At 37.2% G+C, this 27,196-nt stretch overlaps 1 protein-coding gene across 4 annotated transcripts in view; it reads right to left on the bottom strand.

Annotated features, from left to right (window-relative positions):
• CADPS2 (calcium dependent secretion activator 2) overlaps nucleotides 1–27,196 on the bottom strand; it is a 313,820-nt gene that overhangs the window by 6,749 nt on the left and 279,875 nt on the right. For all 4 annotated transcript variants that reach the window (XM_069850643.1, XM_069850660.1, XM_069850652.1 and 1 more), the window contains 3 exons: nucleotides 25,234–25,317; nucleotides 25,087–25,119; nucleotides 15,060–15,167 (listed from right to left, as the gene is read on the bottom strand). In XM_069850643.1, the coding sequence (XP_069706744.1) occupies nucleotides 15,060–15,167; nucleotides 25,087–25,119; nucleotides 25,234–25,317 (225 nt within the window). The remainder of the gene's footprint in view (nucleotides 1–15,059; nucleotides 15,168–25,086; nucleotides 25,120–25,233; nucleotides 25,318–27,196) is intronic.

Here is a 27,196-nt window from a genome sequence, read left to right as displayed (position 1 = left end):
AACAGCAGCCAACCACTTTAACAAAAATATGTTTGTCTCCCCATTTCCCCCTCTCTTCTAATTCATAGCTCATCCAGCTCCTGTAAGGGCATGCATTACTCCCTTCATTTTCCTGAGATACCTCTTTTGAAGTAAAAAATAAGAGAAAAGGAAAGGCTAGGGTTGACTCCGCGAGACCCCTGTATTTATTCACACTTATTGTGCATGACTGTAGACTGGTAAATCATATTAGCAGCCCATCTCCCCATCAAGCTGCTACTTGCTTTCCAGCCCTGGGAAGGTTCAACAAATCAACAGGAGCACGGAAAACAGAACATCAGTCTAATCTAGTGTTTAAGGTGAAGTTTTCAAACCCAATCTAAGAAGATCTTTAGAGCAAGCAACAAGCTGAAGGGCTCAGAAGGTGGTATTGACAATGAAAGAGTCTTGAAATATTGAGAAGCGCAGCACTTGTGCATTTTTAATAACAAGAGGGTCAACAAGGACACAGCTCCCTCAGTGCCAATAGTTGCCACACCAGGGCTATAAACGCTCTCAGTTCATCAGATTTCTTAAACAGTTCATCAGCTTTCTTAAACACCCTAAACCCCCTCAGCGGACCTTTAGTCTTAAATTAACAAACCAAAGCAATGAAAGAGGGTGCAGCTTGAATGGCCAGCATTGATCCCCAACGGGGCTCGGTGCGGCTACAGGCACTGAAAAACTCGCTCCATTGTCGGGAGGAATTGACAAACCTCCTCGCCTAAATAGTCCAGCTGAGGCGGGCTGGAGGCACGCAGCTGTAAAGGGCTCCCCTCGCCCCACTCCCAGCGCTCACAAAGCACCAGGCATGAGCTCTTTGTCAGGCCCAGACTCTGCAATTTTCTAACAAGGATTAAAGTTGTTTCTCGGCAGGGCTAGTGAAAAGCAATTTAGCAACATACCGTGCTTTCTTCAGGCAAGTTAAAGAGAAGTAGTTAAGGAATTTCATTATTCTGTTGACCAGTGGAAATACAAAACAAATATATTAAATATTCACCATGTTTCTGGGTGCCTGAGCTATAACATTCACAGAACGGTTCAATTAAATATAACACTTACTGGCTGAAAGCAAGCACTTCAGATTTATTTTTGAAGTTTTATAAAAAGGTGCAGCTGTTTGCCACCTGGAAGGAGGCTCAATACATACTAATACACAATGCTTTAGTCCTTCTAGGGCTGGTATCCCTAATGCCTGAGACACAAGACCCTGTCGGGTTTCTGTATCTCGCCTGCTCTTGATAAATGGGGACTGTCAAAATGCTTTTTCTGCTGAATATGGTGGGGGGAATGGCTTTTATAGGAACCACATTCTACCTTCCTACTGAAGCCTTTATCACACTATTGATCAGGAATTGAGTTGCTCAGATGACAACAGGATGTTTTTACTTCCTCCAGTTCTACTTTCTCTACCAGGAACAATAACAAAAAAGTATTCTTCTCACCGAAGAGACTGTATATCAATGGCAGCATCTAAAATGTGTAAGAAATACTATGAGCATGTTAAATAATAAGTACTAAAATGCTTAGTTTTTATTAAAAGGCTATGCTATTTTTTCAAGATTCTGATAGTTATCACTAGTAGTGTGCCAAGGAAACTTAAAAGAATGTTCAATGATGAAAGAATAAATAATTTATTCCTTAAAATGCAAACAGCAAAAGTTAGAAAAAAGTTCCTGATTTAAGTTGCACAATTTATTTCCCCCCTTGTAAAATATGAATAATCATACTGCTTTCCTTTGTTGAATGTTAACGATAATGAGGGAAACAAGTATTTGTAGTGTCTTTGAAAACACTCTGAAGTTTATAAGTTATAGATGTATTTTCAAACTTAGGTAAAGACATCACCTATTTAAACGAGGATTTTTACCTGAGTAGTGACAAGTGCACACACTCTTCTGAAGGCTGGAAAGCTCTGTTAACCCTTTAAAACCCCACAAACCTGGGGAAGGATTTCTCAGCCTCTGGGCCACCATGACACATCAGAAGGTATGTACAGACAGGAACACCAAAATAAGAAATAACATTGGAAGAAATAACATTCAAACTATCTTTATATTTTTGCAGAAATGAAAAATATTTAGTTGCAAATTGAAGCAACAATGAAACAATTTTGTGTAAGATGTTTATGTTCCTTTCTCAGGCTTCGGAAGCCTTTTGATTAAGAAAGCCTGAGAAGTCATTGAAGATTGAGGCAACTGTAGATAAACAGAAAATTTAATGTATCAACATGTAGAAATTTTGTTTGTACTCTCTTCCTGACCCATAAATTCTGATTCCTGACATTGGCAGCTCATGAACTGGTTAAAATGTCAATTTCTTCTAATGGAGGAGAGATCAGAACTTTTTGACTAGTGATGTAATGCTCTCCCACTTCTCCCTCCTGTGTTTTCACTCCCCTGAGTTAAAGACATTATCTTCCCAGTGACTTTTCTAGGTTAGGGATGTGCACCAGTCTGTGAAGCACACCAGTGAGACTAACTGTGTCAGTGACCAGGAAAATGAAGGAACAGAAGCTGGGGAAACTTGAGAGAAGAGAAAGCTCTCACACAAGAGTTTTCCCATCCCACTATTAGCTCCGTGTGGCTTCATGGTGACAGCCACTGTCCTCCTTTACCACATTATCCAACCCCACAAGGATGGCGTTTCTCATTACACATAGCCTGAGTACCACAACCCAAGACGGTGAGCCAAATTCGACTCAGAGTACTCCAATTTTACAGTGCCATCCTGAAAGACTCTTCTCACCAAAATCCAGAATCTTGCCTTAGGGGAAGTTCAGTAGGCAGAAATGGTCACTTAGCTGGCCTCTAACTGTAGAAATGGAAATTACACCATCTCCAGATACAATAAAATTGTCAAGTACACTTGGTCTGGCTGTTCTTACAGCTACCCTAATGCTTCTGCCTCTTTAGGTTTTGGCAAGATAGTAATCTGTCTGTTTAGGACATAGAGGCTCACATTACTTCTCTGAAACATGAAAAATTTCTCTGTCTTTTGATTCAAAGTGCTGTTATGACTGCAGAATAAAAATCATGTGGCACAAATTTCACAGCAAAATGAATATGAGGGAAACAGCTGATGTTACGACTGTGCTGAGAGTTAGAGCTGTATCTCCATTTTACAGGCACTGATCAAGCATTACTTCACGTACCTGTTCCTCTGCTGTGTATTTACTGTATCAGGACACATTACTTTTATTGTTGCTTAAAACATATAAAATACTATAAATACAAATGTTAAAATGGAAAGGATACTTTAATTTACTTTTGTTTCCATTCAATAATAGTATACATCCTTTAATATGCAGATACCAGGGGTGCTTACTTTTGCATTTTCTCAAATGTTCACAAAATTCAAGAATACTATTGGTTGGGAGGTCACCATCATGACACTGCATTTATGCCTTTGCATTCTTTTGTTTTTATTTTTTTTTTTCCCCTAGGAATTTTTATTTAAGAGAAACAGAAATAAACAAAGATTAAACTAAGCATGAGTGGAAAGTCCATGGAGTTAGTCTTGGTGGAACCATGGGGTTAGTGAGCAGTAAAAACAGATGAAGCCTTTTCCCACACCAAAAAGCATATGTTCAAAAGTCCTTGATCTGGAAAATGCAAACAATTAAATCAATATTAAGAGTCACAGGTAAAACACTCTGTTTATCTCTGCTCCCCATTTTGCTACAGTTTCTTCCCACACTTTAATTCAAGGACTTGTTCAAGAGTCCCCCTATTGCTATATCATCCTTTTCTGCTGAAATGCTCCCTCACATGGTCCTGCTTTGCACAGAGCCCCTGACACACAGCTCTCCCACCCCACCAGTGTCTGATACTTCGAATGCTTGGTACCACTTATCAAGGCATCTTCCTGGAAATGTCTCGGGCTTTCATCCAGCTTCTGTGTTTTGCTTCCTTCTTTAGGCCTGAAACGCTAAACCAACTTTTGAACTTTGGCTTTGAATTATTTCTTTAGCTTGGTTATTTTAAACTACAAACACTATTTGGGTACAAACCACATCTCTTTTCTTCCCCTCTTTTTTTCGTGTGTGTGTGTGTGTGTGATTGTAGCAGATTTATTAACTTTCCTCTTGCACCCTTGCATGGCCAAGGAAGAAAAGTTTTCTTCCTTCCAGTGGGACTCCTCCTCTGGTTTTCCTCTGCCTTTTTTTTTGGCCATTATGACAATGAATCTGTCAGGGAGATCAAAAACCATTTTGTTTTTCTTAAGAATGACTAACTGATGAAACAAATATTTTAGTCTCTAGTCAGTCTCTTCCCTGACTACTTGAATGAAAGACTCCCACTCGGTCCCAAAGCAATTAGGCAAAAGGGAAAGAAGCTCAACAGAAAGAGGAACCCAAACATTGACAGAAAGACCTTATTCAGCAGGAGTCACGACAACAAACAAGTGATCAGTTGTTGGCTGGGATATTTTAGTGATATGAGAAAATAAAATTAGGGAGGCTCGTTTTCAGAAATCAGTAATGAGAAGAAAAGAGAGAATAAGGCTCATTTAAAAGTACATTAAGCATCTTTGAAACTCCTAGGCAAAAAAAGGATATAATTCTGAAATAACAAAGAACATCTAACATACGAAAAGCCTATCTTTTAAGAGGAAAGTAATTTTCTCATACTTTAGGCTTATAATTAAAAGCTGGTTAGCTGCTATGGAACTGCTGCCAATTTACAAATAAATATAAACTTTCAACATAAAATATAGCGTACCTATCACTCTATGCCTTTTATATTGGTTGCTAAACAGCAATTTACAATATTTATGCTCCCTTATAATGTTTGTGACCTTTATTTTTTCCTGGTTTCTTCACATATGGTAGATGCACTGGGAAACTGGAAGTCTGCAAAATTAGACATGCATAACTTCCTTCCATATCTGGAGGATGTAATGTTGATGTTATGATTTTAAACACAAGATACTAACATAATGCTCATGACCACAAGAGACTAACAGCACAGTTTTCCTACTCTACTCTTGATACACAGTGCATCTGTGACCAGTACATCTACAGGTTATTCTGGTGCTAAAACTCCCTGGAGCAAACAGTCAGTGCAATGTGTGTGGTGTTGCAATATGGGTATATCTGCAAACATCCTCCAAGGCACAGAGTGAGGAACATCACTTGAGTAACCTTGAAATGAAAGCCAGCTTGGATCCTCAAAATAAACAAATGAACATAATGCAAAATGACCAAATTTTTACTCGTTGTAACACTACCCTCTTGCTATCAAGCTCCAGTTTTACAGACCCTATGAAGACGCAGAGCTGCATAAATGCTAAGCAGTCTTCCTAAGTGCATGCATAACATCAGTAAGATTAAAGGTCCAGGTTCACTCTGCCTGTAACTGAGACACCTATGTCGTATTTTGCCCAGTCATCCAGGACTCCCTGAGATTCCCTGGGGTCAGGCATCAGCAAAGGGCGATTCAAGGAGGTGACAGAGTCCTTTGAGCTGTATTTCTCTCTTAAGGTGAGTATACTCTTAATCTCTGTACCATGTACCAAAAGTGAGACAGATCAAAGCTGGCAAAAGTCTGTGTTGTAACTTTTAGGTACTGAATCACATTAGTAGCTCTTGTCCTAGAACCTTCTATTCAGACTCCCTGCTCTATGACGAATGAGGTCAAGCACATGTTTTAATCAGACTATTTAAACATCCTGGGTTCCTCTGGGTGAATATTTACAAGCAGCTCATTTCTTTCCACCTCAGCAATCTTGACTCATCATCCATTTACTCTGCATGTTATTGTAGTGGCATATGACAGGGCTGGATGCAGCTGTGAAGTTGATAGGGAGTTGCGCAGTGGTGGAGTCATTCCTCTCCTACATTGCATTGATTGGGCACCACACTGAGCAGCGCTAATGTGGAGCAGAGGTCCAGCCTCCTGCCTCCCTCTCACTTCTCTCCTCCCCTCGTCTCTTTGCAGAAAGTGTCCTTGGATTGAGCAGATGCATGGTTTGCTCCTTTCCATCTCTGACCCTATTGCTCGTGTGCACCATTTCAACTATGCAAATTTTACAGCTCTGTTGTTTTTTATTTTTGAGCTGATTTTTCTATTCATTACTTGTACTATTTTTCTTGTACATTGTAAACACTTTTATTACAGCGTAAGGGCAAAGATAGTCAATGCTGTGTAAATATATGATGGAACACTTGAGAATTATTTAAAGGAAATCACCTCCCTATAGGTCAACAATTTTGCGCATTCAAATCAGCACTAAAGCCTCAGTTCCCCATGATCAAGCAGGTTAAGAAGTCATTTCCACCGATGACTCACTAACTTTGTTAGAGCACTCCGCAGCATCCTCACCTGGTACTATTTTAATTTACAACATAGCAACCTCTTTCTGTTACTCCAGATTAATTACAGTAAAACTAGAGTATTCTTATGCTTCCTGGCACTATTTTTCTTGTAATATGACCAAAAATATGGTTGTGTGTCTATCTGTGAACACTTACATAGAGTTTTGCTTGATTTTCCTTTTTAAACTAAGATTGACCCAAAGAAAATACAAGTACAAATATCAAACCTGCAAGTAAGGTTTGAGAAGCCACAAGGTGCTCCCGCTGTTTATATGTGTGTGAATTACAGTACATCAAGAAATCAATATTCCCTAGATGGTGCTTGTGCCTGGCACTTCATGGTGAACAAACATTAGATAAGACAATATAAATGGTACAATCCTTATTGATTTCTCTTGACTGTGTAGAATGTGAAAGCTGTAGCCACAGTTAACACTTACTGACAGACTCATCTAAAGTTTCAGTGCTATTTTATATTTTATAGTTGTCTACGCTCAATTGATTCCATTAAGTTGCTAGACACATTTCAAGCCATCCAGATAAGAAAAAAAAACCGCAGTGCCTGGAATGAGATGCTGCTACTTTGTGCCTAGCAGGATAAAAAGGTTAAAGGACTAAATTGTGCCTGGATGTTGGAAGGAGTTCTCTTTTATTTGATAGAATTGTTGTTGTTTTTAGTGAATGGATACTGTGAGTGACGGATAGATGCATTTAACTACATTAACTAAATGAACGAATGGTATAGACCAGAAAAATCTATGGGAAAATTGTACTGGAAGCTCCCAATGTTACAGTCCCATCTCAAACAAACAAACAACCTCCCCCCCTCATAGTTCTACCCATGACTGATACAACTCCTTCAGAAAAAAAAAAAAGACAGGATTTAAAAATCTTGACTTTGGGATTTTTTCCCATTCTCCACCCCCACCCCCCCCCGCCTTTTGACTCATGATGCACATTTTAAATTGCCTTTTTATAACAATTTATACACCCCCCCCAATAAGGGTACTTTTCACATAATTCAGGGAAATTAGGGGGAAGAACAGCATAAGAAATTCTGAATAACAGGATATGAGATTTAGCGCCTCGAAAAATAATTCTCTATTTCCTTTTTATACCTGAAGAGCCTTTTTAGTAACATATCAGAATATCTATTTCATAGTTTCTTTCTTCCTCCACTGGGGAAGATTTAAATAATATGATTGAATTAGTGTGAAAAAGGTGTCAGACATCCATTCTATGAATACTAAATGCACACTGGACTATGGAATACATAATATTTCAAGAAAAACCTTTTAATATCTTTTTGGGCTGTTTGATATGCTAATTCCAAAACAATTCTGAAGGAAATTCCAAAATTAAAAAGGGCATAAAAAATGAAGAGGTGGAGAAATGTATTAAAACAAAACTGTATCAAACCCAGCCATCCTGTTATGGTTTCCTCTAAAGAAAACACTCTCAGTTACAGTGAAAAACAGCTGAATAAGTGCTGAATATTTGGATCCTGAAGCAGCAAACTCTGAAGCATATTATTTGTTTTAAGTGTGTTGTAGTCCTGTTGATTTCAACACTATTGAGCTTTGCTGGATTCATAGCAGCATAATCAGCACCCTCCAAGAGTCTGCATTCCTTTTCTCAGCATATTCCAGAGGAAAAAAAAAAAACAAAGAAAACTTTTATACTGTATGAAATCAGACGGAGGTTGGATTTTTCAGCTTTCAAATGAACTATTGTTCATTAGAGAGATTTCTATTGCAAAAAATGAGGTGAATCTACTTGAAAACCTCAGGAATAAATTAGTGAAGTCTGGGAAGAGTTTGAATAGTAAATTTGCAAGATTTTGCTTCCATTTTGCAGAATAGTTTAATATATTTGAGCATGTTAACAGAACTCTCTTTTCCAGCCCATATTAGGTGACGCTGCCTATAGTTTTGTCTAAAATTCTTTATTTTACCAAAAAGACCAAACAGGATAAACTGTTTAAAATTACAAGAATATCTTCAGATCAAGTTAAAACTTCAGATTGGTTCTCATATCAAGAGCTTTCTATTTTCCCTATAAAACATTAGACATAATTAAAGGTGAGTTAAAACTTTGGTGAAAATCTAAAGAGCATCAGCAAATCTGAGCACTGCTCAGCTTTTCAATTGCTTTTCTACTTCTCAGTTCTTTTAAATGGTTTTCTATGGCAGGAACATTTTTCTTAATTAGTCACAGCTAATTAGTGTTCTGGCATAGACAAGTAATCAGAAATGTCAGAGCTGCAAGGCTACATCTCCCTAATCCTTTGATAATAATTTAGCCTCCTGGGAGGGCCTCAAGCTGCGGTAAGTAGTGGCTGACAATAAGGCAAAATTAGGTGGGCAGCAGACCATTAGGATAGAAAAATAAAAAGCACTACCAAATCCTGCTGAGCACCATCAGGCAACTAACTACACTGCCAGATGAGGTGCCTGTTTAAGCCTGTGTTGTTAATTAGTTGATTCTACCAGACCTGCCACATATGTCCAGGTGCATCACGCAAAGATGTGTATTTCTGGGCTTGGGCCAAAAGACAATTTTGCGCAGTGATCAAATTTCAAGAATCTGAGAAAGAAGCCCACATATTTCTTGAAGATTATTCTGAGTTATCAAAGAAATAAGATCAACAAGTTACAATCCATTTTTCTTGAGTCTTTAAGTAATTAGGCATGGTCCTCTCCTGTTTCTCAGAGGTTAATACAAACACAGGTTTTGATCCAAATGTGGCCTTTAACAAGTTCTACCTCATCTCAACTTGCTAGAGTTGCCTTGGCATATAATCTAGATAAAAAGTAGACCTTTTGTCAAATCGTACAGTTGCAAGTGATTACATAACAAGGAATGGGAAGATTACTTACTAGAATTAACACAACAGGAAGCAATTTGAGAATGAGAAAAAAAAAAAGATCACAAGGTTTCCTAGAAAAACATTGTTGAAATACTACAGTAGTGGTGTTTTTGAGGTAGACATGGACAGCACAAGGAGTTGCTGCTACCAAAAACTCACATTTAAAGTATGTGTTCCTCTTAGCTGTGTAACACCAGCTGAAGATTAACGCACTTCCCAGGGAGAAGTATTTGACATTTTCTTGGTAAAAGGTCAGAAAACTTATAGAAATGATGCAACTGAATAAAGCATTTGCTAAAAATGTACTTGCAGATATGACGGCAAACAGAAATGAATCAGGTGAGTACTTCCTATCTCCATTTAGGCATAGAATGAAATATATGACATAGTAATCTTTGGAGAATGATTGCTACCTCAAATAATCCCAAGTACCTAACTGAACTTAAACAGTCCATCCCAGCTTCTAGAAGTAAAGGAAAATAATGGTTGTGATAGAGGAACACAACTAGCATTTAATTCGCACTCCAGACAAAATACAAGAATTTTTCAACAGAAATACAAAAGCAAAAGTAACTACGTAAATGTGGAGTGGTTAAGCATTTATACTACTCATAAAGGCATTCAATCTTTCTGCACTCCAAAGAAAGTTGTAGAAGTTCCCTGCCATTAACAACTCTTACACTGCTTGTTGAATCGTTACCCTACATGAGGCCACAACCCTGAGGAGATTCTCCTATATGAACAGTTCCTGTGAAGGCAACAGGACTACTCAGTCACACCACACCAGTTAAACACCCATAAGAGATGGACAATCATGGCCAAAGTCAACACCTACTAACAGGTGCCGTCTGGTACAGGATAATGAAGGGACATGTTTGCTGATGTTGACATTTCCAGAATATGCACTCTGACTACTTTATGTGTTTATGGTACACAGGTTTCCCAGAAATTAGAGTCTAAAAAAAATGGAAAACCTGTTGTATCAATGGTAAAACAATGACGTGTTATAACTGTTTTCTTAAAGTATTCTTTATTTCTCAAAGCAGCAATCAATTATTGCATAAAGATTTCATTGCATATATAATCTTAATAAAATTAGACCTGTACATCTGTCTATACTGTAAATTTTTCACAATGGACTCAACACAACTATAACTTAAAAGATAATGCTTTTAGTGGTAAATAAACCATGATTATTCTGAAGGGAAAACATTCATAATGAAATTTCATGTGCTATTAACAGGTATAAGAAAGTGAAATTCTACCCAAGTGGCACTTGAGTACTTTACATAACTACAGAAAGTAAGGACTGTATCAATGTTTTACATAGTGTTGCATGCAAAATTACTTATCTTCTTTAAGCTGTTTTTTTTAGTAAAATTCAGTTTTGTTTTAAAGGAAACAGTTTTTAATTTAGAAGTCTATTGTCATTTAAAATGCTCAGGAATAGGGAGACTTATTAGTCCTATATTAAAAATTCAGGTAGAGATGTGATTTTACGTCTACTCAGTGATGATAACCTGGCATATTTATGAATACAGCACTGCTTTTGTTGAAGTTCATGGTATAATTCTCATTACTTTTAACTGTGTGAACCAGACCCCGTGGGAATTCTATAGTTAGATACTTTTTACATCTGTTAATTTTCTGATCAGATACACAGCACTATTCTCTGAAAGGCTGCATAAAGGTTTGTACACCATCCATGAAGCAGTTTACAGATAAGGGGGGTTTTATTAATAATTAGTACTATTTTAGATTTTTTTCCTAGGTTTATGTAATTCTATTTAATTATTTAATTTTCCCATTCACCACTTCCACTCTGACAGGCTTTTCTGAAAATAAGGATTTTCAAACACAGGTTAAAAAAAAATAATTAAAGTATAAATTTGTTTCTAAAACATTTTACTAAACTACTTAAAAATGAGTTCTTTGTTTAAGTGATTAAACCGAAAAAAGTTTCAGTGGGTGATGCTTTTAATCATAATTAAAAACTATAAGCACTAAATAAACACAGAAGTGCCTGTCTTCATGATTTGCTTGTTATATATTGAATCTACTTGGGTTACTGCAGCATTAATGGTAGAAAAACTTTGCTCTATTTGAGTTTATTAGAGAAACTTGTCCCAATATAGTTTCACTGTCTCAGTTTACTTGAGTGGAGTATGGGACTGGAAGGAGTCATAGATCATTCATTGAATTAAGCCTACAGAAATCATGGAATAGATATTTAGCTCAGAACTACTGCAGATTATTCACATGTACAATGCATTACAAAACCTCTCTAGCAGTCTTTAAGATCTGTGGTGTTAAAAACAAATAAATAAGCAAATCTCCACAATTATAAGCGGCTACAGAACGAGAGCAGGAGACAGATGCTCTGAGCTCCTGTGACAAGAAGGAATTTGATAGGAATAAATTCCCAGCTGATCTTAGGAACAAGACCATGTCCTACACATCAAAAAGCCCTTAGTGTCTCTGACAAACTGACCAAGCAAAAGCTCTTTGTGAGTGTAAATCTGGTAATTTTATTTTTAGAACAAGAAGACAGCACACTGACCTGGGAGACACCAGTGATACCAGGAGAAGCAAGCCACGATGTTCTGCATGCTGCCTATACTCTTTCCAGAGGAGGTGAAGAATGAAATGTACCCAGAAGCCAAGTTATTCAGAAAAAAGGCAGGAAAAATATAACCATCCGGGTTCTGCTGCATGATCAGCAGTTACTGAAGCATAGGATTTAAGCATAGGATTTTGCACAAAAAACCTAGCAGCCCAGTCTTCTTTCAAAGTCCCCTGGAGATTTGAGACTCTCTCATATCTAAGGATTCATATTACAAGCTTAAATTCCTGATTTTTCACATTTTGTTAGCATGGCAGTGCTTTTCTACGCTTATCAGGCTTATCAGACATTTCTTTGTCTTCTCCTTGGGGTGAGACTCCTCAAGCAGATAAAAAAAATTCTAACTTCTACTCACAATACTTAATATTGTGACCCATTGGCATACATTTTCTACTTGTATCAATACTATTCTTAAATTTAAATGATCTTCTTAAAAACATATATTACTTCATATGGTAGACATCCCATTCTCTTGGTCACTGTAACGGCTGTTAGTATATAGCAGCCTGAAGCAAGTAAATGAAATCTGTGCATAAATAGTTTGTAAGTATATATTTTTTGGGATTAAAATAGTGTCCAAGTCCCAGTCGTGTCTATATTTACAACTAACACTTGTAGCACACAGAAAAGTCTGGGTTTCTTTTGGTTATTCTGTATGAGGTGTTTCCTTGTCTGACAGACAGACATCCATTTTTCTTATTTTGTTTGGCTGATGATTGCTTATCTAATACAAATCCTATGCATTTTAGATGGAAATCAACAGTGATCCATAACTGCAGCCAGTCAAATGTCTTGAAGTATATTTACATAAAAAGCTTGACCATATTTTATTCTTTCTATTGATATGCAGCCTGATAGAATTGAATTTATAAAGAGTCCCTAGGTTTTGTTATACCACTGATTTAAAAAAAAACTTCCAAAAATAATGAGAAAAATCTTGCTCAATCATACTGTTCTAAATCTGAAGTAATCTCAGGAAAGGTGAGTTAGTACAGTGAGATGTCTTTGTTTTAAATTTCTGCATGCTATCAGCTTATCTATTTGTTAATGTACTATATCTGATTCTGTCCAATCGGTTATATCTCCTAGTGGGACGTTATGTAGAAATGTGATACCACCAAATAAAGATGCAAATATTTGATCCATAGAATACTTATGATATACATCTTTTTTCTTTCCTTACAGCTACAAGCATCATCCATGACAGCATAAAATGCATAGAACTGTGTAAAAGGGGACAAGAATCGTTTTGCATCTCAAAGCCGGGTGCCATGTCATGACTTGCATCCATACAGGAGATGTTTTCTTGGGCTGAAAAGCTTGATTGCTGAAATGAAACTTGGAGGAGGTCACTGACCTGTGCTAACCCAGTTATACTGAGGCTCTGCCCTTGGGCTGGTGCTAGTTGGCATAACCCAAAATCATGCCAGGAACCATGCCGATGACTTAATGATGTGAATGATCACTTGCTAGTTTTTAGGCCTGTGCCCAGGCCCTGGCAAGTTTACTACTATGGACATAGCCTTAGGCTTGGTCCAATCCTACTACATCAACAAAGTCAATTTGATCTCTCCAGTGAGAGTTCGACTTGCCCTAGGAACACAATTTTCTTAACATTCAGAAAAATACAACATAAGCAAAAATAACCCTAAATAAAAACAAAAAATAGAAACTTGAAAATGAAACATATGCTTGCAGATTCAGCGCAAAAGCAAACTGAAGCAGAAGTTGCTAATATGGTTTTAGTACTTTGTGAAGGTGCCAGCTGGATGGATGATAATTTTGCTACCCCTGCAGGGCATCAAAGCTTTTATAAAATCATTCTTTTCACACATATTAGCACTTAGCTTATTAAAACAGATGATACTTTTTTTTTTGTGAAGCTGCCTGGGAGTGTCTGGAAATATAAAATCTGAGAGAGAAGTCTCATTTTGACCACCCAGTCTAACAAACAACAAACACTGACATGACATACCATGGCTGAGAGTCTATGTTATGGGACCTTCTGTGACTGCCACAAATGTAGTGTCACAGTAAAGGCTGTGAATTGCTGTTATGAAAACATTTGCTGTAACTTGCATAATTAAATGAAACTGCCAGCAAAGCTTTCTAAAATACTTAGGAGATGACACACAAATAAATACATTTCAAAATGTGTATTATGTTCCAGAATTTGTTTTGTAATGAATTACACTGCACAGTGCCAGAGATTACTTCTTTTTCTGTTCAAATTCCTACATAATTGTAAGTCACTGCCATAATTTTAATGTAAATTGGTTCAAAGGTATAATAAAACACCTTTTATTTTAGACATTTTACATAAGTAGTGCTTTGAATTTATACAGACAGTACAATTTCAGCTGTCTACTCCTCTACTCAGACCATTCAGAAGGGGACATACTGGACATAAATTAGTGGTCAGAACTTGAATAAGCAGAAATATGCCCAAGAGTCTTGCTAGTGGCCTTAAAGTAGAGCCTTGTATGAGGAAAATTTTGGTAGAGTAGGTGATAATTTCTAACAAAAAGAGGAGGACTCAGGGCAAAGGATCAGTGGAGGGAGGTTGTAGAAGCCAGTGTAGGAGCTGAGGGAGATTATTGAGAAGATACAGGATAGCTAGCAATCTGTGGGCCTTGAGGATGAGGAAGAGAATTACTCTGGACTTGCAGAAGCAGGATCATAATTTTTCAAACGAGTTTGACAACTCAATGTTTAGTCAACTTTAAGAAAATATATATCTTAAACTAAAAATCCATAAAACCAAATTCTAAAAAGTTGTTCCATGAAAGTACCAGTCACAACCTGCAGATGTACCTGGCTTAACTGACCTTTTTCTTTATACAAGTAGTCAGTGATATGTACAAGTTTTTATTCAGGGAAATTAACTTCACAATGAAGTCCACAAACCACACCAATCCAATTCTCTCCCATAAACACATCCAAAACCAAAAGATGGAATAAAATTGGACTACTCACAGTAGAAAAAGACTATTTCAAACAATTTTCTACCGATTTTATTTATGCCTTCTAGCACTTAAAATTTTCATGCAGAAAATGTTTAAAGAAAGGCCACCCTTGATAGCTTATGATGAGAAATAAAGGTGCAAAAGCAAAAATTATCAACAGGGAAGAATATCTGAACAGCTTGCTGAATGTACACCATCAAACTGTGGCTTATCTCTTCTGATGGAGCAGTGATACCAACAAGCTTTGCAAGGGTAGTTACTTACATCAAATAACTTCTCTATGTACATTTCCTCATTGACCTTTTCTCGAAGTATATCTTGGTTTTGTCGAACAAACATAATGTAGGTATCTGCTAGATCCATCCCTGGTTTCTGTGGAGGCATAAAGTGAGGGGAGAAAGTAGTGAGAAGGGAAAGAGACAGATCACTCAGCAACTGAGACTTATAAGAAGTTGTACTTAAACATAATGAAAACTGAGATTATATTACAATGTTCACACACATATAAACTGTATTTTCTAAATCTGCTCTGAATTCTGAGTTAGTTACCAATAAAGTTCTCAGTGTTATAATTTATGGATGCTTAGAGTCATACAGTTACATTGCCTTGTGTAATTGAATGACATCTTGATTCTGAAAATGCCAATGGCAAACTTGGACCTTTTCCCCTTTCTTGTTAGTGAGGGTCCCATAGCTACTCCACCCTCAAGGTCCAGATCCTGTTATGACACTCAGAAAAATGTTAAAAAAACCACTCAGTTCTTTTTGCATTGCCTCAGATTTGCTGTAATTTGCTTTGAACGTACTGCTGAATTTTGTTTCTGAGGTTGGCTTCTACTAATTTTGATTCAAATTAAGTTCAAGCATTTCCCTGAGAGTAACATCATAAAAAGGTTGGCATGAGGGTAGACCTGTAGCCTTATTTTTCTGAAACAGTTGCACTAGCATAATCAGCTTAGAGGGTGACTAGGGAAGGAGTAAGAGTTGAAATGCTTTCCTTGTTGTACTGATCTATGTTCTCTATGTATATCAGTGTAGGCATAATTTTCATATCACACTCCCAGACGTGGGACAGGCTAGGATATGCTGTGTGTATGTGATACTATGTCAGGTCAAGCAGAGTCATTGCTGAAACTGTTCTCCTGCCCAGCCGGAACTTCAGGACTGTAGTATCCACAAAATGTTGTTCTACACTAAAGCCCCCAACAGCTTGCAAAGTCCCCTTTCATGGCAGTGTGTGTATTGCTGCTCAGGAGTTCACTTTTCTCTAACAGGAACCAAGAATGCACATTAGCACTTTGCAAAGCCTTGTGTAAATGCCCTCTGTGAGAGCAAGTCTGCACACGTATCAATTGCTCGCAAAGAATAGTTTTTAAAGTTCATGGCATGCAAAAGAAGGCTACATTTCATAATCCTTTACAGTAAGTCTTAGCACAAAGCTATGTATGAAGGATTCAAATGTAGCTAATACTGACTCTGTACAGAATAAGTAACAGCTCTAGGGAAGGACGAAAGTAGCTATACCCCGTCCCCAAATGCCTGGGCATAAGTTATCTCTATTTCTCAGAAGCAGTTATTGTCTGAAAACAGCATACGTACAATACTGTATAAATATAATTTACATTAGGGATTTCTTTTTAGTCTATAGGTGGATAAGTTTAAATTTTACTCATTCCCTATTATCATGTATGTCATGTGCTGTAATTTATATAAACAGGACTGAACACAAGAAGGAAGGAGAGATGCAACATGCTTGAACCACTACCTGTCCAGAAACTGCCACTATCGTAGCACAGTATGAGAGCTTCTCCCCTCAAATCTGCAATGAGTGAAACCTCCTGGATCATGGGCTTCATTTACTTTTTTTTCTGAATTTAGCAAGGACATACACAGGAATATGATCCAAAAATAAGAAGATTTTATTTTTATTTACACTTGTGCATCAATAGCAGTGTCATTTCTTAAAAGTAAGAGTTGAATGTGGAATGATGGCCTGACTTAACACTCCTAGCATCTCCAAAAATTGTGCCGGAAAACTTAAAGGTCTCCTGCACGTTTAGATTAGTCATTCTAGAGGCAGTGAATGCTCATTTAAAATACTTCACATACATACATGCCCAGATGAAACTCTTTAAGAAGAAAGCAGCACCATTTATATTTACATCTGAGTTATACACCTTGATCCTAAGCATAAAAGTATATGATTACAATACATAAAACAGTTCTGTTAAAAAAGCTGGCTAACAGAAATCAATGGATTTAATTTACAAAATTGTGCTTTCTTCATTAAAATGTTATATAACCATTTTTATATTAAAATACATCACAAAGTGATTTAGGAGATTTAAAACAGAAAGCTCCATGTATTCCCTTAGTATACTCCTTTGTGATGGCAGAAAAGAATCAGTCAGTGTTGAAACCTTATGTACTTTCCAAATCTTGACATACAATTTATAGGAACTAAACTAGTTTTAACTTGGAGGGATAGAGGGAAAATAGTTTGAAATCTTGCAGGGGGAGAGGGCTGAAAGAAATAATCTAAAAAGTGAAAGGCTGATTCTAGTTCTTGGACACGTATATTCAAATATAAAGATTTATCTTCCATTGAATGCTAAAACCTGATGGTTCTCCGATTAATGCAGTTTTTTCTTTTGCTAAATTCAATAAAAAATGCTTGTCTTGCAGACAGTCAAAGCTAGAAAAATAACATTTCCTATCAGCATTATGTCTCCCCTTTTCTTTGAGATGTTTACCTAGTCTTGAAGCTGTGACATATGGGAATTTCACACCTAGTGAATATATTTTCATGCAGCTTGTGGCACAGGAGTGTAATCATTAAAAGAATACACACAAGTAAGAGTAACTGCAACAGCTGGTGACATTTACCAATTAGAATTACAGTTCTTTAAAACACTTCATCCTTCTTTAATGTGTGCAGGATAATTATCTTTGAAATTGCTGTGGAAAAAAAATTAATTTTCCTTTTAATCGGGGTCTGCCTACAGTAGAAATAGGTCTGGCTAAGGAAGTTATCAATACTCCAACAGTATGACTCTGTTTTAAAAACTCACTGAAATCATTACAAGCTAACCATCTTTGCTCATGGTGGGCAAACACACACATTAAACATTGAATGAACAAATTCTATATCAAATCTTTTATTATGTCTCCATATTGAATGCAATGAATTTATTTGTTTTCTCTAAACAGGTGAAAGAAGAAAATAAAGCTATTACAAGCATCAAAACAGGCATTAACTTTTAAACTAGGGATTACTTATTAGATGGGAACCTCTGATTACATGATCCTATCATTCCTCTACTACTCTGAATTATTAAACTTCAGAAAAATCCTAGGCTAAAGTAGAATAATAAAAAAAAAAGACTAAGCAATCAGATGCACATTAAAAGACAAACTAATAGAAACTGAGATATATTTTAGATAGCTGTCACAGGGAGCATTTCATTATTAATATCAGACAGACTTAAGCAACTCAGTTTCCACTTTTATACCCAAAATACAAAATTCTGCTCCTCCGAATCTTGTGCAGAACAACAGCTGAAGTTAATGGAGGGAGTTATTTGCAAATTATTGAGAGAATTTAATCCTGTATATTTAGACAGATAAGAGTGAAAAAAGGTATTCTGTCTGAAAACTTCCTCAAGAAAAAAAGGTGGTTGTTTTATGATAGATAGAAAGTTATTGTAAGTTTGTTTAATTCAGAACAGCAGACAAGATGTTTTGCTATCTGAAAATGAAAGAGAACCAAACAAAGAGATGAATGGAGAAACTGGAAACACAAAGACATCAAATAAAATACGAGGAAATGAAGAGCTGTAAATAGGGTTACTTTGTCGCTGGTTACACAAGTAACTGAATACACTGGCGAGTGAATGAATTTAAACAAGGGTGTAGGCTTCAGCACATTCTTTTTTAGGGTTAATCACTAGTTAACCTGGCAAGATGAACATACTGTTTGGGAAGAAAAAAAAAAAATCCTTGTTAATTATATACTGCAAGTGCTCTTACTTCCTGCTGCTGCACCTAATCCCACAGGTGCAGGTTGTCTCTTTTACTATTCACTAGTAGGTGGGTCCAGATCGACAGGCACTTTTTCATAGCAACAAATTCAGATAAATAAGAAGCAGATTAACTTTCCCCCTTTAAACAGGAAAACATGATCATAGAGTCTATTTAACAAGGAGACAAATTTTAAAATACTTCATTCCAGTTTCCAAGACAATGTAGAAAATGTATTAGTATTGTCACATATTGCTCTACTGGTAAAATTTGCCTGAGGCACCTACTCAGAATTAATGCTGCACTGCTTTGATTTCCAGGCTTTCAAATGTTTTGCTGCTGAAAGATTTGCAACAGGTTTAATACTGCCACTAACATTAGGCTTTTCTTACAGGAGAGATAAATCTAAGTTTCTGCACAACTTTTTGCAATGCAACAGTTTGTCACAAATCTCAATAAAAGAACATGTACATTTGTAAATATTTGAGTTACGTTTAGTCTCACTTTATTAAACTAACTCATATTCTTACCAAGAAAAAAAAAATCTAGTTTTACCAAGTTGCTATCCTGTCAAAACATTAAAGTTTCAAAGATAAGAACAGATGTTAGAAATGAACTATATCATAACAAACTTCATTCCATTTTGTGTTCACTCTCCTCTCCACCCCCTTCGCCTCCCCTACATCCAGGAGGGAGACATTTTAACTATAGTGTGGATGTAACAATGAAATGAAAAGGAGTGATGAGCTGGAGGGGGCTATTGTGAGAAACACAGGAGCTCCTTATTCAGTGTCCACCTGGAAATTAAAAAGCATGCTGGAAAATTTCACTGCCTGAAATTTCTCTTCTAAATACTGCAAGGCTTACCACTCGGGCTTTGGAAAGACAGAATTAAAATATCATTAAACATTTTTGGAATAGAAATTACTTATACACGTGACAAGATTCTCACTCCCTTCATTTCTTACTAATCCAAATACATAAGTCAGGTAGGAAGGTGCATCATTTGTGCCATCAATCTGTTCACATCGCAATGAAAAATAATATTTTACTTAAATGAAAAACTAAAATGCATTTTCCGCACCTCTAATACATCTTCTTCTGGATGAAATACCAGCTTTGGCAAAGGCTAAATGTGGGTATTTTAAGAACTGTCATGGTCATGCTGTGTAAGTATGGTCGCGGTGTGTAAATATTTGCAACAGGATCTTGATTTTGAAGTGCAAAAGGTCTTAAAAAACCCCTATAGTTACTATGACAAAATCAGGTATTAAAATATGCTTTCCCCCTGAAAAAATAACTGTGTTAATTTAACTTTCCTACTGATTAGTAGCCATCCTTCTGATCTCCATTTAAGAGGTATCTCAAAACCACTGCTTACTTAAAACAGATAATGCAGGGCTTTCCCTCCAATTCTGCAATAGCTTGTTTTTATGAATCTGAAAACAGAAGGGCCAGTTCCCAGGTTAGATTATAAAGAGGAGGAGGGCAGGAGAAGTCCTGAGCATGAGGATAATGACTATTCGGTGCTTTTTATTTTTAAACAGAGATCTCCAAGTAAATCCTGCTTAAAAATGAATGGCACAGTATGGCCAGACCTGAATAAACACTGATTTTCCCAGAAAAAGTCATTTGCTTCTTAAAACCAGCTAAATGAGGCTACGCAATACAAGTGTGATATTTGCAAATGGAGGTATCTGGAAGGTCCCAATGTATATCTGCCTGGTAGGAGGCAGAGTTCCTACTTTGGCCTCTACAGGACCCCATAAGTCAAATGCTGGCACATGTGTGAGGCCCCTTTTCATACCTTTGATCCCCACATAAAGGCAAGAGTGGAGCTGGAGGCCTGGCATTGTGTGAGCTGTGCACTGCTGTCAGCCCTGGGTCCTTCAAATGGCCTCTCTGCACTTGGTATGACAGGTGGCCTACATGAAGTGAGGGAGGATTAGGTTCCTTCTGTGCCCTCTAAATGACTGGCATAGATTACAGGCTCCTACAAAGGGATTTAAACATACCTTTCTGAACAAAAAGCCGTATATAAATATGCATGTAACTGGATGCTCAATTTGTATGAGTAATTGCACTGGTTATATTTGTAAATGAGGCAAATGTGTGTAGAAATGATCAACTAGAGACAATTACTTGTGTGCAAAACTGACTTATACAATGAAAAACTGAACAAAATAAAATTACCTACGTGATTGAGGAATAAAAATAATTTGAGATAACAATATAACTTTTTTGCCTTCAAGTCTACTACATTCTTTTCCTATCCATATTAATTAAGTGGCTTTGTGAACAGAATATTAAAAAAAAAAAAAGAAAAAAATTAGACAAGTTGTACTTCTACATCTCCTAAGGATTTCTTGGGCTGTAGATGAAACTAAAAAGGAATTACAGTGGATTTGAGTGAGTTGTTTTTTTTAAAAAAAATAACCTAAATCAGCTCCTGCATTCCCAAAAATCAAAACATAGCATTAGCAAGAGAACAAATTGCATCCTTCATACACTACTTATATTTGCAATGTCTGTGTTATTTTCCACTGAACATTTGGTTTCTTTCATGTGCACAGCAGCCATGATTCCTCTAAATACAGTGTCCAAAGTACAGTGACAATTACCAGCAAAAAACCATAATAGCAACTACATGTTTTCATTATTATTTTTAGGAAATCACAAGTTCTCACTGTTGTTCGTCTTCCTGGTCTGGGTTATTTTGCACTGCTCCCAGTACTTCTGTTGACTTTTCAGGTACCAAAAACATACACAGTGTCCATAAAGCCCTACACGCAATGGCTGGGGAAAGCAATGAGAGCTCCTTGTGACTGCATATGTCCCACTTCATATAGGACATTCTGAAAAATGGAGGTTTCTGTGGAATGTTTTCTTAAATAGGTTAAAACAAAAAAATTAAACAATTCTTTTTTTGGCTGGAGTTATTAATAATTCTCTGGCCAGAGTAATGAATGGAAGGGTAGACAGCAAGATTTTCACAAACATCTGCCAAATGAACTGCAAGTCTGTGCCTACATTTCCCACCCTGGCCCTAAGAAATTGAGAGATGCCTTCTGGGGAGCATGCATCTTCATGACCAGCTTTTTAACGTCTAAATCCCCTTTCAATATTATTAGAACCAATGTTTTCCTTAAAATGACTAAGAATAATCCAAGAATGTCCTCCTCATTTTTGAATCCTTTATTATTACTATTTACTTTTTAACTTTTTAACCTCCTTTACCTCTCATCCTCTCTCTAAAACATTCTGTTCCATACTACCTTCATTTTCTTCTAAAATACCTTTTGTCTAGGTAGTTTCTTCTTATTTCACTACAAACTAGCATATATTTCCCTCTTTGCAAAATATTGAAGCTGCTAATCAAAACTCTTGAACTCATACACTCGGAAAACCCCTGAAGGTCTTTTGCCCTCTCCAATCCCCTTCTTCCTCAGATCCCCCATGCGATCAGTCGTTCTGCTTCAGGGACTGCAAGGGCAATGCTAAGGTGACCCAGTGAGATCCTCGAATGGAGATGGGGCACAGGGGCAGAATGTGATCATCTAGCAAAGGGTGATTTTGCACATATTTGCAACTATATCAAAAGAAAGAGCCTGCTGTGGTCACCTTTAAGTCACTTCCATATATGAAGCTGTACAGTAAGGAGGGACAAGAAGAGATTTTAAACCATATCATTTCAAAATACAGCAACACAAGGCATTTAATCAGCTGCAGTGCAGGCTTGCTAGGTTACCATGATATGACCAAGAGCTCAGTGCAAATTCCTCACCCTGTGCCACACTCCTCTCCAGTTCTCACTTCATTTGTGAGCCCAAGTGATGACCTTGTAATGTGATGACTTACAGCCTCCTTTTGCAGTCGGAATTTGTAACTTCCACAATTGGTGATTTTAGACCCTGTTCAGACTGGACACTGACTGTCAGCTCTGACAGCAACAGCTTTTCCTGTTCTCAGCTGAACCTTCACAACAAGGGGAAGAATGTGAAGAAGCAAAACCAAACTCCAACCTATAAAACTCCTTCCACCCAGGAAAAATATCCTCTAGAATTAGGAAAATGTTTGCTTGGTCAGATCTGTAGCCCCCGTGAAGTGTAGTTTACACCTGTAGTTTATAACTGTAGTGTTGTTACTTTAGTGCAGTTCACATTTTGGGCTGTGGGAAAGGTGTGTGGGACAGATGAAAAGCCAAAGGACTGTAAAAATACAAGGATCCTGACAGCTTGTCTATAATCTGGTTGTCTCTTTAGACCAAGCAACACTGTTCACTGAAGTGAGAATGGGGATGGGGCTCCAGCAATCATCTCCTCTCTCTGCCTTCCCCTCTCTCTGGAGTGGTACATCTCAGTGTGACCTGACTCACAACATTCCCCTGAGCTTCTGGCAAAGATATTTTTCAGTCTCATCTTTATTATTAACTTCAATATACCCAGGCCGATAGTAAAAGATGTTGACATCTCCTTCTCATAGATTTGGAGGGTCTTCCATGTTAACTAACAGAAGTCCGTGTACTTCTAGTTTGTTCAGTATTTTCTTTTCAATGGCATCTTGGCTGGTATCAGAAACAGCGTGACCAGCAGGTCCAGGGAGGTTATTCTCCCTCTGTACTCGGCACTGGTGAGACCGCTTCTAGAATACTGGGTTCAGTTCTGGGCCCCTCACTACAAGAAGGATGTTGAGGCTCTGGAACGAGTCCAGAGAAGAGCAACAAAGCTGGTGACGGGGCTGGAGAACAGGCCTTATGAGGAGCGGCTAAGAGAGGTGGGGTTGTTTAGCCTGGAGAAGAGGAGGCTGAGGGGAGACCTCATTGCTCTCTACAACTACCTGAAGGGAGGTTGTAGAGAGGAGGGTGCTGGCCTCTTCTTCCAAGTGACAGGGGACAGGACAAGAGGGAATGGCCTCAAGCTCTGCCAGGGGAGGTTTAAGCTGGACGTTAGGAAAAAATTCTTTACAGAAAGGGTCATTGGGCACTGGAACAGGCTGCCCAGGGAGGTGGTTGACTCGCCTTCCCTGGAGGTGTTTAAGGCACGGGTGGATGAGGTGCTGAGGGATATGGTTTAGTGTTTGATAGGAACGGTTGGACTCGATGATCCAGTGGGTCTCTTCCAACCTGGTTATTCTGTGATTCTGTGATTCTTTTCTGTTGGCTTTTGAGTCTTAGGTGCCTTACCAAGGTATCCTAAATTAACTGGATTTGATATGACGTCATACCTTTGAATATAAGATTGGGTCTACCTTTTTCTTTTTTATAAAGGACAAGAACATTTAAACAATTCAAGAAAAACAAAAAGTCCACAAGTAACCAAATAAGAAAATAATTCTGAAAACATCACTCAAAGCAAAAAGTCACCATTTGTTACTTTATGGATAGAGTGAATACAAAGATAGGAAAACAACAAATTCCAGAAATAGTTTTTTCCTTTTATTTAGCATGCACAAGTTTTTAGAAAATATGCAATAATGTAAGCTTGCAAGTATTATATTTTTAAGTAAAGAACTGCTGAAATGATTTCTAGGAACCATACAGTCCAGTATGTCTGGTCTTCTATATTTGTAGTTTTATTTCTTGTAGGATCATTAACATAATTTAGTCATGTTTTTTGCTATGCTTGGAAAATAAGATTAAAACAGATGAGAGTGCACACTTGTGAGAGAACAAAGCTTACTTAGTGACAATATTTGATGATTTGACAAGTTTTTAAAGACAAGATATTCTACGATACTCTAACAGAAATATTCTAGTAGCTGGATTTTGTTTTTATGCATAAAACAGCTCCAACAGCTACCCTTTTTAGTTTTGATTTATACCACACAAACATTGCATAAACATTGGTAAATCAGAGATGTAGCAACCAAGGGATTAAATAAGCAAGATTGGGTCCTGAAGTAAGAAATCAATAACTAATGGATATTCCACTATGATGCTTTTACCTATTGCTTATCCTGTACATATGAAAAATTTAGCCAAATGATGGAAAGACCCCTCAAAAGAGTATCTAAGTTATAATCCTCACAGTTCCACAACTGAAAAAGTACACTGAGAATAACCTTTTTAAGCTTTGCTTTGAGAGTTACTTGTTACTTGAGGGAAATGAAATGCCCTCTGAGGGTTGTAGTGGCTGTTTAAATACACTGTGTAAAGATATAATGAATCTCTGTAGGAAAGCAAATGTCAACAATAAAAAATGTGAGTTAAAAAATCCCTTATTTTTTGAATTACTATGAACACAAGAAAAAAAATTAAATGTATTGTACTTACAGGAACATCAACATATTTTGCAGCTGCTTTCACCTTTAGAAAATTAAAAATAAAACAACACACAGTTAGCGCTTATTTCTCCAGATTGTACACAATTTCAGAATTATGCACAGAGAGAACACAAGCATTGTGAATACAAACACTTACAGTGAATGAAACTAATGATGAGAAGAAGGTACCTTCATCATATCTTGACAATTTAGACAGCACACCTTCTAACACCGAAACAACCTGGAGGAAAAGTACAGAGAAAAATCTAAATGCACAGTATGGAAAGTAAATATTTTGAATGAAAGCATGAGCTTTCATTCCTCAGATTTTTATTGTTCACCGGGTCAACACAAACTGTAAATTCGACTACTTTCTCCATCTAACAAAGTGCTGAATTCAAGGACCGCATTCTTTCCTCAGCCTCATCTATTGATTGAACTGATCGAAATTGTTGCACTACTGCAGAAATAGAAACACAACCCAAAAATTCTAGTAAGGTGGGCCTACTACCCTACATCACTTTGTTGTCTTTAGAACATGTGGTTAAATATAGAAGTGTGTGTACCCAGCACATATTTTGGGTAGAAAACACATTATTTTTTAAGACCACCGTTTCTAAGATCACAGCTTCAAAGATGATGAAGCACAATTGTTGAAGGTGGTGATCTCAATATTATGTTCCTTTTAGCTTTACTATTGAATAGAAATCCAGCTCTGACTTCACCCAAGTGTAACAGCACTAGAGTTTCACCAGCTCATCTTCAGCAATGGCCAAGACAGAGCAAGAAAATGTAGGTGCTGTATCTCTGGTATGGTGTGGTTCTTCTCCCTGCTACTCTCACCTGTAATTCTCTGAGCATAGTGACTCCTCAGCAAGTGTCGCGAAAAGGTGTTTTTTGCCAAAATTTATTTCTGACCAAAAAATATTTTCTCAATTGCATTAATTATAGCTTCAATATTTAAACTCCCCCAAATCAGCCTTAAAGCAAACAAATACCCTTCTCCATCTCTCTGTGATGTCATGTTGCTCAAGTCATTCATGGTATATAACATAAATTATCTGTCAGCTGTTGTATTCATGCACATTTATTTTACACATACGAATTGCTTTCCAGTTTATATAAAGATTGTTTTAAAAGTCATCACTTGCTCCCAACACAGTAATTCCCACAACCACGAGTATCATTTTATGAGTGTGAGGACAGAACAAAATTCCATCTGGCATGCTGTTAATGGGCACTGTAACAGTGTCACAACAGTGTCACCTCCAGAGGAACCAAGATCATCACTTTACAATAAGCCCTGCTCTTAACAGTTCAAGGAGCAGGAGCAAGTGCAAACCTACATTTGTCATTTATCAATCTAACCTGTCATATTTCCAGTGACTAATTAAGACACTGCTACATAGGTGCTGATCAAGGAATAAAACCACATCATGAGAGAGTGGTAGTTGATTTTGCACGCCACGCACAGTATAATTACAGTCCCTTTATTAGACCAGATACCAGCTTTCTACTTTGTCATTGCATGCCTGTGAGAAGCTGCTGTTCATACTTTGAGTGATTTTAACTGACTGGCAAGGATTCCTCTTTCAGAAGGGTGTTCAATCTTATTGTGTAAAGACTGGCTATAGAAGGAGCTGCTCTCACAAACAACGTGGTGTCCAGAGTGCCAAAAAATGGTTCCAATACAAGTGGGACAAAAAAAGAGCAGGGAGCAAAACACTGCAGTGTCAAGGATATCCATTTAAAAGAAAGGCTTAGTTATGAAGGTAGAAACTTGTTTTCTGAGATCTCAGTGTACAGACATATGAAGCCCTGAGAGTCCTTCTGTGTATACCTCACATTCTCTGAATTTGTTACCCTGAGACACACTGTTTCACTGTTTTGTGCTATTCCTGTGGTTTGTTAATATTTTAGCTTGGTAAGTCTTCCGTACAAAATGTGCAGTATAGCCTTTATCAAATAAAGTTTCACTGAAGTGAAAGTACTCTTTTCATTTTCATTAATGACTTGCAACTAAAGCAAGAGATTGAGATACATATTCCACTGGAACTCAAAGGAAATAATATGGAGACAAAGGTTATGAAGTAATTAAAATATATTAGATCAAAAAAATG

Source organism: Phaenicophaeus curvirostris, chromosome 1, assembly GCF_032191515.1.
Source record: "Phaenicophaeus curvirostris isolate KB17595 chromosome 1, BPBGC_Pcur_1.0, whole genome shotgun sequence".
NCBI lineage: Eukaryota > Metazoa > Chordata > Aves > Cuculiformes > Cuculidae > Phaenicophaeus > Phaenicophaeus curvirostris.
Note: the sequence above shows the minus strand (reverse complement) of the source record. Positions and strands in the feature narration are given on the sequence as shown.